Below are 15,970 nucleotides of genomic sequence, written 5' to 3'. Positions count from 1 at the left end.
AAATTACTGAACTAATTTCTCTTTAGCTCTTTAGCAAGTAAATAGTAGTACTTTATATAAAGGAATCTATAGGCTTGACAAACAAAGATACAATCTGGGTTTTAGGAATTTATGAAATAAAAAAACTTTAAGAATCACTTCTCATAAGAGTTCCACAGAAGACAACTTCCAAGAACATGAACAAAATGGTAGAGTGGGATGGGATACACAATACTATACTGACCTTCCCTCTAGCAAAACCTTCAAATCCATCAATGACAGCAAACATTTTATGGCCTTCAGTTATGCCAACTCTCACTGCAGCCCTCACTGCAGCATTCATTCCAGCTGCAGGTGCACCAACATTTAAGACTGCCACATTAAAATTGGTCTGCAAAAGAAAAACAACAAATTTGAATAAGGACTTCCATTTCTACACCATGTTCTATTTTTCCATCATACATAGATGTTAAATATTAGAATAAATGAAAGGAAATTGCAAATCACCAAAACCCATAAAAAAAATGTTAAGTCAGCAAGAACATACATAAACCTATTCTCCTCATTTGTACAATGTCCTATAAGACTGTCACATTTTTATTTGATTTGCAAGTGGTTAATTCAGAATTCTGTAGCCTGGCTCAGCTAAATTAAAAAAAAACAAAACAATTGCCTAAACTATTCAAGCTCTTTCATATTCCCACTCAAGTTTTCCAACATACAACCAGAATATCTCACAAAAAAGAACAAGAACTGATTCAGTTCATTCTAGCACCATAACCGTTAGGCATATGCAATCAGTAAAGATGGACAGCGGCAACTTTTACATTAGAAGTACCAGCCTGACTTCTAGAGCAGCTGGAAGTATAGCAGGAAACAAGATTGTTCAGCATCTTGATATGATAATATAAATTTTCAGATTATGACAGATCTTAAAGCATTTCTAAATGATTCACAATTGATTGTCTACATATACTGTCATTCCCTTCTGCAAGTTTAATAGGTCCCATATCATACTTTCCCATTTGAACATCAAGTATATATTTTTAATCTAAAACACAGATAATGTAAAAGAGAAGGTTCTGCTTAAAAACAAAAATAATAAATATTTTGGTACATAACGTACGTGAGCATTTAGTCTCCTTTTGTATTTGTTAGTTATCAACTGCCTTCCGGATAAAACAACTGTGTAAATGGATGTAAGCATTGCTGACTGAGCAATAGAGGTGACTATATTCATGAAACCTAGTGACAAAATAGGATGTTAAAAATCTCTCTTGTTGCAACAGATACAATTCTAAGCTGTAAGAGTTTTCAAATTAAGAACTCTTTTTTTAATGGACTTACATTGCCATGCTAATAAATCCAAGACTATTCAGACCACAGATATTTTTCAAAGGGAAAAAAAGTAAATCAGTACTTCCATTAAAAATAAAAATAAGTACATATAGAATTGCTTTGTAAGGGTAAACAAAGCACGGGTAAACAAACAAGGATACTCTACATGAGCAAAATTCTAGCAAGCATCTTTGGATTTAATTTGAACTTTAAAATGTGAGATGTCATACTTCTGCACATGAAGAAGCATTACTTGAAATGTAAAACATTACCAGTTAAATCACAGACCATTGTCTCTGATTAAGAAAAGGTCAGACAATAAGAATCACTGACACCCAAAATGAATTATATTTTTGTGTATAAATAAGCATCTATTTAAATCTGAGGAAGACACTGTAATTTATCCATTCTGTTTTATACTTACAACTTCAAAATTAATACTGAGATCAAAACATAAGGAATTGAAACTTGACATGCCTGACCTTTTAGGAAATTTGCTTAGCAAAACAAAACTTAGATGATATCAAACTATGCAAGAAAAATGCAAGAAAATCTGGCAGCCTGTGCTTATATACTAAAATTCGCCATGCTTTACACCAATTGAACAATGCTAATTTTTTTTTTTATAATCATTAACATGACAGATTTGTAGCAATTTAGTATTGGAGAAGATCTAAAAGTAACTCTGGAAAATGGGAATACAAAACAAAAACAAACACAAAACAACAAACAGCAGTTGTTAAACAACAATCAGACAAAAAGAAATAAAAGAATGTATGCTCTTTCTTTTGTTTATTTTAAACTTCAGTACAACCAAAGGACTGTAAAAAAGGCAAAGGAAGCATAAGAGTAAAATATTTGTACAGAGCAACCCAGCTGAAGCAGAGCATACAGTATGCTCTGGTGATGATCAGCTAAGCCTTATCCTCAACAGTTTATTTGCTTTTTAATTCCCCTCCAACTCCTTTTAGTGAAGCCCACAGATTTGGATGGTGTGATCAAATCCAAGTACTTGCTATTTATTCTAAATGACCTACAAACTCCTTTTAGTGTCATCCATCATAAAGGACATAGCAAAACTACTATAAAACAAAGCAGACTCTTGTTCACCACTGACAGAAATGCATAGCTAATTGTGGTGACTATGCTGAAAAATAGCATTCCATAGTTGAAAATTTGCTCTATAAAACAGCATTTATTGTTCTATACTGTTACCTTTTTTTTTATTGAGATAAATAGAAGGCATTACTTTTAGAGTGATGTCTCTCCCTTTTTTTTTAGTTATTATTGTAATTAAATTGTTTGTTACAAGCATTTTTTCTGCCAATATAATAATTAACTAATTCTATAAAATATCTTACAGCAAAGATTTGAAGACAGTACTAAGGGAATAGGAAAAAAAATTGATTTGTTATGAAAACCCAATGGCAGACAGGTATTGCACACATTAAAAACTCCTCACCTTTGGAAGCTCGGCATCTGGCTTTTTTTGTGACAGTAATTTGTAGGTGTTAAGGTTGTTTTCAAAGCTCCTAAATAATGAATAGATAAAATAAACATTACAAAGTTTTTGAATATATAGTTACTTCAAGGAAATATCGAACTTTTTCCTAAGCTGTAAGAAAGTATCCCAACTTAAAAGATATGTTTTTAAGATTGTATATCCTATATATATAATAATATATATTTATTTACTAATATGTAAGTATATACCATAGGAAAACTAACAGCTGCTTACAAACATACTCATCTTAAACAGGTTTGGTTTCAAAATCCTAAATAAAGAGGCACATGGTTGCAATCAGCCAGCTCATACATAACAGCAGCTCTTTTTTCTGTAACTAGTTATCTTAATATCAGTCTTTAGGACTACTGTTTTCTTTGGTTTGTGTGGTGTGTTTTTTTTTTTTTTGCTTCTTTATTTTAAACACAGATAAGAGTTTCAATTATTGTTTTAAGCAACTCTTCCTTTGTCTTCTAAATACACAAAAACAGATGAAAATTAAATTATGTAAAATAAAATAAATTGTTGGGAGAACTGCAGAAAAATGCAGCATTTTCTAGAGAAAATAAACTGATATGAGTGGCAATACCTCCCACGAAGCCTCACAGCCTCAACAAATCTTCCTTCATCCATGGCTTTCTGTACTTCTTGAGTCTTGAAAAAACAATTTTATTATTGAACATGTTTGAAAAACACAGAAAGTTATTCATCTAATATTTCTGTAAACAGACATTCTGAAATAACTTTTTAAAGGGAAAAAAATAAAAATTTGATATTTCAAACATAAAATATCCAAAGGTACAAGATTGGGGTAGAGTGGCTGGAAAGCTGTGTGGAAGAAAAGGATCTGGGGGCATTGGTCAACACTTGGGATGCCAGTAGTGCACCCAGATGGCAAAGAAAGCCACAACCATCCTGGTTTGTATCAGAAATTATGTATTCAGCTGGAGCAGGGAGGTGATCATCCCTCTGTACTCAGCTCTGGTGAGGCGGCACCTTGAGTACTGTGTTCAGCTGTGGGCCCCTAAATACAAGAAAGACTGAAGCTCTGGAGAAGCCTGGTAAAGAAGAGGCTCAGGAGGTTGAGGCAAGGTGAGCATCATCCTCGGAATATACAGTGCTCTGTTATAGTTAATGAATAACTGTAAAATACATTTTTGCCAGAAACTCACCATCTGCACACACTCCATCAAAGGCAGACGGACAGCTTGGTTTCCAGACAGAGACACAACACAGGCAGGAGTATCTGGAGTAGCTTCTAGAAGTGCAAGTACAGCTTCCACACCCATTCGGCTTGCCTGAAAATATAAAATGTTCTAGTGTCCAAGCAAGCATTTAAAAGCAAGAGGCTTCCAACCACAGAACTATTCAAGATCTCTCTGCAAATCAAGTTGAAACAATTTTTTTTTTTTTCAGAAGTTGCAGCAGCCTGATACCATATCAGACTATAAAACATGCAACATTGTTCTTGAAGCTTTGCTTTTTAGCTCTACTGTAGATTTTTTTCATGCAAAGCTCTTCACTATTTTAAATTTGAGATTTTCAGACAGTTCATTTGATACCTCCTTCACCCTAATTTAAAAAAAAAAATCTACACAGTCAGTGTAGTTCAGCTAGTCAGTGTGAAACTACTACAAATGATAAACTGTGAAGAAAGTAAAAACATACTATTTACTTCTATCATTTGGTGCCAAAACAAGTTATTCTAGGTTCACTCACCAAAATTCTATCAAAAGCTGAAGGAGTTCCACCTCTTTGCACATGACCCAAGATAGTCACTCGGGTGTCGAATCCAAGCCGCTGAACCACAAGCTGCAAAGAATTTCAAAATGGAATGGCTTTATTAGCGTAACTACTTTATATGTTCATGCATTACTCTGTTTCAAGTGTTGCTGTAATAATAAAAATCTCACATACTGTCCATTTTAATATGTCAACTTTTGTAGCATTTTCATTACTGTAATGTGAGATTTTTTTTTTCCTGAACTAGAATTAAACTCCAGGTTCTCAATCTAAGAGCACATCTTATTTAATAATGGCAAACCAGTTCCTTAAATTGCAATACTTCAACTATATATGCCTGTAATTACTGATTTGAGAAGATGCCCAGACTCAGTATCAATATATACAATAACGAAACGTTTTGAACTGTTGTCTGACCTTATGAAAAGATCCTAACTAACAGACACTGAAATAATTTCCCTTTAAATGTAATCTGGATGAGAAAGTAGAAATATAAAATACAACCAGCAATATGTCTTAGAATCTGTTTTACATGGACCACTCTTGCATTAAAGTGTACCCAGCAGGTCAAGGGAAGTGATTCTGCCCCTTTACTCTGCTCTCTTGAGATACCACTTGGAGTATTGCATCCAGCTTAGGCTCCCAAAACAAGAAGGACATGGAGCTGTTGGAGCAGGTCCAGAAAAAGACCATGAAGATGATCAGAGGGCTGGAGCACCTCCCATACAAGGACAGAATGAGAGAGCTGGGGCTCTTCAGCCTGGAGAAGAGAAGACTCCAAAGAAACCTTACGGTGGCCTTCCAGTACCTGAAGGGGGCCTATGGGAAAGCTGAGGAGGGACTTTCTATAAGGACAGGTAGTGACAGAATGAGGGGAAATGCAGTTAAATTGCAAGAGGGTACATTTAGACTAGATATCAGAAAAATTCTTTACTGTGAGGGTCTGGAATAGGTTGCCTGGTGAGGCTGTGAATGGCCCCTCCCTGGAAGCATTCAAGCCCAGGATGGACAGGGCTTTGAGCAACCTGGTATAGAGGGCGATGTCCTTACCTATAGCAAGGGGGTGAAACTAGATGATCTTAAAGGTCCCTTCCAATCCAAAACGTTATGTGATTCTATGATCAATTTACATTATAGAAATGCTACAGTTAGTAAAAAAACTCCCTATTATGAACAGAAAGTTCATCTTAAGGATATTGACACTTACATCCTTAACCTTCTCTGATGTTATAGGTTTGTTGTGGCAGTCAATAGCACCTTCAGCTACGATAATAATATTCAGCCTTTTCTTTCGTGCACGGTTCTACGATAAAAACAAAAGCATATCCATTTAAGCAAAAACAAACAAACAAAAAAAACAACCAGAAATCACAGCACAATTTTAGAAGCAATTATTATACATTAAGAAATATTCCCTCTCTTTCCAGTTTATACTTGATCACTTCAGAGTTCTCATACATTTCATTTTCATGCAGGGCTTTTCATTGAACTGAAATATATTTTATCAAACGAATAAGGAAAGGTACTGAAAGGTCTGACCACATTGCTAAATCACTGTGTATCTGCAAAAAGTCAAAATACAATAATACATTACCTCTGAAAGCTTAACACACATTGAATCCTCCCATCCTTCCTCTGGTGGGTATTCAGGAATAAATACCCAATCTGCACCACAAGCTAAGGCACTGACAAGAGCTAAATACCTAAAAAATAATTAGACATTTATTATGAAAAATAAAAATCTGATTATATTTGTACAAAACACAAACTACTGAAGACAATACATACCCACAGTGTCTCCCCATAACCTCCAGAACAAATGTCCTCTGATGGCTATTAAAAAAAAAAAGAAGGAGTATGAAAGAATAATTCACTGCAGCTCAGAAATCTAATCTAAATTCTTCAACAGCTGGTATCAAGAAATGGGCTCAGTTTGCCAGGTTGCCAAACACAGAATTAATTTGAAAAATAAAAGATCATATTGATCTATGTACTTAAACTGCATATCTTTCATAACCTAATTTGTTTTCATTACATTTTACTCTAAAATAAATAAAAGTAGTTAGGAGAGAAGAGGTGAACAACTTCTAGAAATATAAGTGATGCAAAGGCATAATTAAGAATTTTATTAAGAATTTTAGGGATACCACGATAGAACTTTCTGGTGTGTTTGGTTTTTAAGTGCATAAAAATATACTTTAATTGCTTAAACTTTGCTTGAGGAAAGTTTACATACAAATGGATACCATCTGAATCTTCTCTAGAATATTACGTCTAGGAAAGATTAAAAACATAAAAAAAACAAAGCCTTCTCCTAAAGCTGATATTGCCTCTACTATCAAATGCTTGTACTACTGCCATGATGGGAATGGTACAAAAGCTGCAAAGAAACCAGATATGTATTCACACTCAATAAATACTATGTATACCAGTTACCTAACATCTTAAGATGACTATATACCCTCCATTACTGTATAGCAATAGGAAACAAGATTTGAAGCATAACAATAAAACACATTACAGTTTTCTGTAACACGCACAATTTACCTTTGTGCAGTGGTCATGATGGCATCCACAACTTCAATGATTCTGTGCAAGGCTGAGTCAGTTCCTATGGTCATATCAGTACCACAGAAGTCATTGTCTATGGACCCAACCATTCCCACAATGTTAAGGTAAGCATATTTCTTAACAGCTTCTTCATCAATCTTTCCTGTAAAAAATTACCCAGAGAAGGATCTGGATTAAGTTAGATTAAACTTAATAAAACTCAACATTATCAGTCATATCGCTTGGCTGCTCTACAAATTAAACATATCCAAACATAATCACCGTTTAGATATTTCACGTAATAAGGTTAGTGAAAAGCATAAAGGAAAACCAATCAAACAATCAACCAAAAGAATCCTGCATTTAATTCCTATGGTAAGGAGGGAAACAAGAGCTTTTCAGTTCACTTCAAAGTGTTAACAGACTATCATGCCTTATAACCAAACTTAAAATTGATGGCTGGGATATAATAGCATTTAATTTGGAGTATCAGTGTCTGACATGCAATGAAGAAGCAAAATGATGCAAACTGGATGAGAGTGACAAATGTAAGTAACCATAACACCTCATTTACACTTTTGAAGACTTTTGCTTCACTGAAAGGCTCTGATTTCACGATTAATAAATAAATAGAATAGAAAAGCTCCTATTGGCATTTTTAGTATGTGTCTCCACACACCTAAGAGAAAATGCTGAATCACTCAAGAGTTCTAAAGGATCTCAAGGACAAATTATCTTAGCTGCTGCAGTGCTTAGAACTACCTCAGTATTTGTGGAGGGGATCATAGTAAATGTAACAACAGATTTTTAATGTGAGATTCAAGACTATGGATATATATGTTTGATGTCTATACCAAACAAAATACTAGAAATCATAACAGAAAATATAACTCATGTTCTTGCAGATAAATATGGCATTCTGAAGAAGAGTCAAAATGTTTTATATCAACATATGATTTAGAACACAAAGTGTTTCTAGTGTTCTGTAAGTGAAATCACACAAATAAGGGGCATTTGGTTGACATAGTCTACCCAGATTACCTAAAAGTCAGTGACAAGGTACAATCCCAATGGATTTAGGAAAAACCAAGAAGTCATTGCATGGTAGAGAAGGTTTTTACATGAAATTATATGAAGCAGAGAGTGAAAAAATAAAAAACAGAAAGATGTAGTAAATGCAGATTCTCGCATCAGAGGAGGGTAACCGATGGAGTACTATAGAGATCTGTACTGTTCAGTATATTCAGCAATAACCTAAAACAGGGAATGAGCAGAAAGTTGCCTGAGCTTACTGGTCAAACTGAATTGTTTGGATTCTAAGGGTATGGGGTATCTGTGAAGAAATAAGGAAGACTAGCAAGACACAATAACCAGTGAAGTATCAGGTGGACTTCACTGTAGATAAATGTGAACTAATCCACATGAAAAACATATCCTAACATCAAAAATAAAATAATGCTGTTTTCATTAATGAATCAGCACCAGTAGCCAGTGGCAGTAAAAAAAAAAGGCAAAAAAATCTATATATTAGGAAATATTAGGAAAATAACAGAAGAAAACAAAGATCATTATACTACTGTGTAGATCCATGGTTTGCCCTCATCTTGAATACTGGGTGCAGCTCGGGTCTTCCCCACCTCAAAAAGGATATGGTAGAACTGGAAAAGGTTCAGAGAAGGGCAATAAAGATGATCATAGATACAGAACTTGTATTATAAGGAACAACTAAGAAAGGACTCTTTCTTCTAGAAAAGAGATGAAAAAGTACAACAGCTGTAAAGTCTCAACAGGCAAACAGAGAAATGAGGATTGATCATTCACTGCACTGTTTTAAGTCATAAAATAGAAGACACCAAATGAAACTAGAAACCAGCAGGAACAAAATAAATAGGAGGAGAAGATTCTTTGCAATCTTCACAAACTCCTTGAAGCTGTAGAACTCATTGCTACAGTGTTCAGCAAAAATCTGTATGTGTTCAAAGAGATGGTATACATTCAGGGAAGAAAAATTGGTTAAAGGACTGATAACAGCATCTTGTTCAGTAAGTCTCAAAGACAGAAATTGATGGAACCGAGGAAAAAACTTAAAAGATTCTGAATAACATATAGCACCAGCACAGCATTATACAAGTCTCCACTGTTGTACTTTTAACTAAACATTCTCTTGGATGCTATTAAAATGATTAACAGGCTGTATGCATTTTTACCAACAGATACAATGTTCTGATTTTAAACAAACAGAAGCATATATGGGAAAACATAATTTAACAACATCCAAATGTGTAACTTGTAGGAAAGAAATTACCATGTCAGTTTGTATTTGAAGAAAAGGGGCTTTTCAAGTAGAAGGTTTAAAGTTCAGGCCCTGAAAACGGTTCATCATTGGGGGGAAATAAAAAAAAAAACACAAAAACAAACCACAGAGACAGTTGTCCAGTAATTTATTTGGACTTTCTCAACATTTACAGTGTACAGGAAAGGATGTAGAGAAATGAAGTATTAAATTACGAAGAGATGCATAATTATGTAGAACATATGCATTTCATTTTTCAACGCAAGAAATACCCTCTGAATATAGTTTGTGAATATGTAGTTACAATACAAAACTTCTCTGAAGACTGAACTGTGAGTCTGGTGGGTCTCAACGCAAACTTACCTTTCTGCGCCAGTTCTTCTAGAAGTCCACTCCATTCTTCACGGAACAGATTGGCACCAGTTAAGCTACCATCTCCACCAATCACACAAAGATTAGTGATTCCTCTCTGAACCAAGTTGCAGGCTGCCTGCAGGCGACCCTCCCGGGTACGAAAGGATTTGCAGCGTGCACTACCAATCACTGTACCTCCCTAGAAAAAGGGAACATAAAGGGAATTTAGTTTAAATCTATAATCCAGAATATTACTGGATATTTTGTTTCTATTTAAGTTGCATTAATGACGAGTAGTTACTTTGCAGCATAACTGCCATTTTAATTCTACAGTGAATAAAAACTAATGGAAACAATTACCAAGCTCATGGGAAATTATGTTCTCAGGAGTGGATACATACACTAGGGAAAAGAGAAACACTCAAAGATGACTGATAAAGAGCTACTCTTGAAACAAAATGTTAAATTATTTGGGATTAATTTTAGTAGCATTCCAATTAATTACCTAATATCTACTCTATGTGATAACAGAAGTAAATGATACAACACTAAGTAGTCAAGATTCAAGATGAATTTGATCCAGCACAACTGTTTTTAATTAATGTCATGAAATCTATGAACAAGCACAAAAAAGATGTATCCATCCCTAAAGCTCCAAATTAGCATTTATTGTACATTCACAGAACTTCTGAGAAGAATGTACAATTTTCTATTTCATTGATTTATATACTGCATACATTAATCTGACTTAAAAAAAAAAATCTTTCTCCAGAAACCAAAGTAACTGTTTTCAAAATGCCCGAAACATCTGTGTACATGTAGACATTGTCAAAATGTAACATGTAATATAACTGAGAAAACATACCAAGCTAGATATTCTCATACTTTAAAAAAATTGTGAGTGGAAAAGAGACTGCATTTGAAACAGTGTACTACAACTTATCCTAGTAGGCTGAGAAGTCTCTTATCAGAACAACTAAATACATTCTCAGCTTCAATATTGATGTTATTCTTACAGTACGTATTCAGCATGACATTCTGCTCCTGCCTTTGCTCATCAATCCTTGACCACACCACCTCAACTTTCTTTAGTCATAAGACCACAGGTTGTACAAGATGGACAGAGCATGAAACAAACATACAAAATACATGCATGTATAACAACTTTCAACATTCCAGGTTTTTTCCTGTTTGTTTTATTAAAAAAATAAAAAAGTGTGTTTTTCTCTGCTTTATAGCTTTACATAGCTAATACAAGCTTCCATAGAAATATCCAGTTCAACTGGATATTCACTTGCCTTACAAAATATAGTTATTCCATATTTTGACCTTATAATATCTTTGCCAGTGTGTCTTTAGGAGGCTAACATCACGATACTGAAGATTTAGAACAAAGGCTTTCAAGATGATTTTTGTGTACTACATTTAAGATCCTTAAGTTCTTTAGAAGGTGTCAGGCAACCACACTATAAATAGGTACTGTTGGTCAGTCAGTCATCACATAAATAAAATTTCAGAATTGCAATTTTAGTTCATATTGGGGAAAAAAAAAAAAAAAGAAAGAAGAAGAGAGAGAATTAGATTTCACCCCTATTCCCTAATACTTACCACTTGCAGGATACTGGATACACTTTCCCAAGAAACTTCAACAATATTATCACCGCCATCAACCATTCCTTGGTAACCCTAAAAAAGGAAAGCATTTCAGAAGTCTTATTTGAAAAGCAGTAACATTTCCACTGTAATAGTACTCCCTGTGTATATTTTAATGAAACTCTAAGTAATTAAAAACAGTGAATTAAAAGATACTTAATTTAAAGGATATACTGTCCAAGCAAGTATCATGTTAGGAAATATATTTAGACATATGTATGTTTAGAAGACAGCAAAACTGACACTATAAAGTAAAAACACCTAATTTGGGTGTTATATCAAAGGTTATATCCAATGAAAAGTAAATTGGTAATACTAGAGTATCGTATAATAGAATAGTATATGAATATTCTATAAAACTGGGAATGCCTCACTAACATAATAGGATGCGAGGATAAATGAAATGTGGCCTCCACAGAAGTTCAAGTTACCCAAATTAAACTCACAAGGATTTCAGTACAGATGCCAAAGGGAACATGTTACAAGCGTCTGCTCAGTGAGACAAATTAATTTACACTTTAGATGACTGAGTAAGAGCAAAGAAATAGCTAGGTAGAAGATGATCGGTCTCAAATTTCTATCATTCAACAGATCTTTTCAATATTTTGTGTAGTCTCCATACACCTTTAGTATGTATCTAATGTATACACATCCAAAATAGGTGTCTTGAAGCTGAGGCATTGTTTGTGTAATTCCTTCAAAATTGAAGACCAAGCTGGGAAACTAAAGACATGTAATCTACATAACTTCAATGTACTTACAAATATATGTATGTCCATATACAAGACATGTAACAATATTTTTTAACAATATTTTTCTGAGAAAGAACATATCCTTCTGAGAAAGTGCAAAGATTCTCAGTAAGATTTATTCCAGTGTATCCAGCTGAGCTTGATAAAAACTAAGTGCAATTATCAAAGAGGTATTAAAAGAAAAACAAACAAGAGTACAGAGTGTTCATAGTGTCACTCAATACTGGATAGAAAATTTTTCCTACTCATCTCTGTCTTGGCAACTATAGCACTGAAATACAAGGGCAATAAATCCTGAAAGAGTATCATGACATTGCACTTGTAACAGATTACAGGAAGCTGCACTATAAATTGACGAAAATACATACAGTCGATATATTTGCTCCAATTATTCACCTTCCATTCTTACTTGAAAGAAAAATTAATAAAGTTGCATTCAAGAAAGTATTACAGGCATATGTAGAAAAGGGATATTATATAAAGACATGAAAATTGCTAATTCATATTATATTAACCTATCTAAAACATAGGAAAGAGGGAAGGGACAAACACCACTTGAAAGTGGTTTTACATTTTGAAGCACAGCTTCAAAAAAGATGAGCTTTATTGACTCAGAATTATAGGATGGCTGAGTTTGGAAGGGACCACTGGAAGTCATTTTGTCCACCTGCAGTCAGTTCCAACTTCAACCAACCATTCTGCAATTTTGTGATAGTTTCTCTATATAAACATGCAATAACAAGGGCTGTATTAATGATTTCCCTAACTGTAGAGGAAAGACAAGGAGCTTTCGGAACAAGCTAGATCCATTTTGCTTTGCTTATATTAGCTTTTACTAATTCAGTTCTGCTTCTGCTTGCTAAGTGGTGTATTTAAGCTCACTTTAAACAGTTTGACTACAATTTCAATTCAATAGGCAAATGCAAAAGGCACAGAAGTTTTCAAAGAAAGCTTCCTATAAAAAGTATAAAGAAAAAAAAGAAGTATTAACAAAGATCATGATTTCCATTTACAAGTTTAGCTATTTAAATGCTGACACCAACTTGAGGTCTGAGCAATTCATTTTAAAGGTAGAATTCAACTTGAAATATTTCATCAGTACAGCAAGCATCATACTTGAAAATAACCCTTTTACGTTTCCTTCCTCTATCCTACATCTGAGATTTCAAACATTCACAGGATGCATACACATACACCATAACTTCTGGAGAAAGGGGCAGACAGTAAATACTGCTTCTCATCTTAAGTCTACAAAAACTTCTGGAAAAGAACAATCTGTCTTCTGATACCTTTCATGCAAGACATTCAGGGCTTCAGCAGTTGTTTAAATTTCCTTACTGAGCTTTTTTGGTTATTATTCAGTAACAAATTACTATTATCACTGAGGGCACAAACCATATATAAGGGCATATAAAATAAATTTTTCCTCACAGAAAACCACGGCTGCAGTACCACTGCATTTCTAACGCTGGCCTCTTGAGAAAAAGACCTCTAAAAGCAAGGTGAACAATCTAAAAGTTCCATAGCTTAGTGGTAAGTGTGTGCATACAGGGGAGTTATACGCTTCAATCCATGGAAAAGAAACATCTATTTCTAAAACAAACTGCCACAGAGGAGAGCTACAACTTTTACTTCTCATTCTCATTTAAAAACAGTCATTTTTGGTAAAAACAAAAACAAACAAAAACCTTAAGCTAGTCTCCTACAGTAGCCTGGTACTGTGCTTTCACCTCTTAAATTTTCACAGGATAAGTGAAATTAATTAATGGATACCAAAGCTTGAATCCAATCTGGAGGAGATTGGGAAATAGTGGTGCTATTCTACAAGGATACAATGTTACAATGCTAAAATTAAAATGCTAAAAGATGATAACATGATTGAAATGTGAAATCAGGGCAACAGTGTATAAAAGCACTATTTCCACGTATGAATAGAATGATTTTCAGATGTGTCCGCTTCAATGAAAATAAGATGAGCTTGGCTTGCTGGGGTTCTTTCTTAATTATTATTTTTATTCTAAAACTAGTTTTAATATTGATAATATTAATATTTTAATATTGATAATATTAGTGTGAGCTTCTTATTCATATAACATACTGTATAATCAATGGATATACAAATGGTATACATATATATCTCCAGGAGTTTGGCTAATATAATTTATATTGGAGAGAAAATCACTCACCCTGTCCTGGGCTCACGAGATTAACTCCTGATGGAGTGGATCTCCAGAGAGATCCTTCCCCACTGGCAGTCAGCTCTTAAATAGGTCTAGGAGAGGTGGAGCCAGGCTCCACCCCTTCCTGCAGCACAGGTGAATTGCCTTCACCTGTGCTCCCGTGGCTGACTCATTGCTTGCCTCAGGTGATCAATCAAAGGTTCAGGCCGTGATTCAGTAGCCCCATACTCACAACCCCACACCCCCTTTTGGGAGTCAAAATCTGCCTAAGTAGCATGAGAATTCCAGTTTCTTTCAGAAGATAAACTTAGAAAAATACATACATATATAAATCAGTCTAGTTGACTGCTTGTTTACAATAATAGTCTCTCTCTTACCTCTGAATGAAGCACAGGAAAATGGAGTTTATGTTTTTTACTTCAAATACTGACCTAGTTTGGCTACAGCTGTAGAAGATGGATGATTTTAGAACGCAGAAGTTCTTATGAGGGAAGACAAAAGTGACAGTAGAACAAAACAAGTGTACTACAATTGCAACAAAGTAAGCTTCAAAAGGCTGAGACTTTACTCCGTTTTTGACTCCAAATAAGAAAACATTTGCCAGTAGGGCAACAAAGACGATGAAAGAACTGGAGGGCATGACTTATGATGAACAGTTGAGGGTATTCGGTTTGTTTAACTTAGAGAAAACTGAGAGGAACTCTCACAGCAGCCCATGGCGTGCTCTGGAACGAATTTCTGCTCTCTGGTGATAAGTGATGAGATGAAAGCTGAGTCGGGGGAAGTTCACATCAAATATCAGGAAAAAGTTTTTTTACTGAGGGAGTAGTCAAGCACTGGAACAAGTGGTCATAGCTCCAACAATCAAAACTTCAACAGTAACTTTATTTATACAACTGACTCTCATTCCAAAAATTCTGTGATTTTGATATAGGATGGTTTAGTAATGGGAATGGGCATATTTCAGACAACAACATTAGCAAATTCTAGTAATTATTACAGAAGCACGGTACTTTGTAGCGGGATTTTTGAAGTTCAGAAAAACAGAAGAACTTCTATGGAAGTTGATGACTAAATACACTCCATTATACAAAACAGCCTTTAAAAGGTAACAAACAAACTCTAGGACGAATGATAAAGATGATAATTCTTAGTGCAGAGCTAATAAAAAAATAAATAAATAAATCTGTCCTTTAAAGGTAACAAAAAAAACCCTCCCTTCCTCAAAAATATTTGACCCATTTCAGCAAGCCTTCAGAACAGCTCAACACTGAAAGAATTCTAGAGGTTGGTCACATAATTAGCACACACTAAGTATTCAGAGCTACTTGCTGTAGCAGCGTAGTACAAAAGAATTTCGGAGCACAGTGTTTTACTTATTTGCATTTCAATACACTTCAAGTCTCTTTAGTAAATGAACCCTAGGAACAAGCAGACCAAGAAAGTAGATAAATTGCTGCCTTTTAAAGCTAAATTGTATATTTTGCATGCACAAAAAAAGAAAACAAAGTACTTTCCTATCATTTCTATGAACTCCTTTTGATAAATCACATTAAAAACAAAGAGCACATTCTGTTAGGAACACTGCCTACTGGATTTTGCCCCATATACTTTTTTTTTTTTT

At 34.5% G+C, this 15,970-nt stretch overlaps 1 protein-coding gene across 1 annotated transcript; it reads right to left on the bottom strand.

Moving 5' to 3' along the window:
* Positions 1-112: 112 nt before the first annotated feature.
* Positions 113-11,479, bottom strand: LOC100549777 (ATP-dependent 6-phosphofructokinase, platelet type). The gene is made up of 11 exons (XM_031553881.1): positions 11,370-11,479; positions 9,771-9,960; positions 7,112-7,277; positions 6,353-6,397; positions 6,159-6,267; positions 5,772-5,867; positions 4,541-4,633; positions 3,994-4,119; positions 3,411-3,475; positions 2,780-2,849; positions 113-370 (listed from the first exon to the last, which is right to left on the bottom strand). Exons 1-11 carry the CDS (start codon positions 11,433-11,435, stop codon positions 128-130), a joined length of 1,269 nt encoding a protein of 422 aa, XP_031409741.1. The 5' UTR covers positions 11,436-11,479; the 3' UTR covers positions 113-127.
* Between the last annotated feature and the right edge of the window lie 4,491 nt (positions 11,480-15,970).

Source organism: Meleagris gallopavo, chromosome 6 (genome assembly GCF_000146605.3).
Source record: "Meleagris gallopavo isolate NT-WF06-2002-E0010 breed Aviagen turkey brand Nicholas breeding stock chromosome 6, Turkey_5.1, whole genome shotgun sequence".
Lineage (NCBI taxonomy): Eukaryota > Metazoa > Chordata > Aves > Galliformes > Phasianidae > Meleagris > Meleagris gallopavo.
The sequence above is the reverse complement of the archived record's forward strand: the minus strand, read 5'-3'. Positions and strand labels throughout refer to the sequence as shown.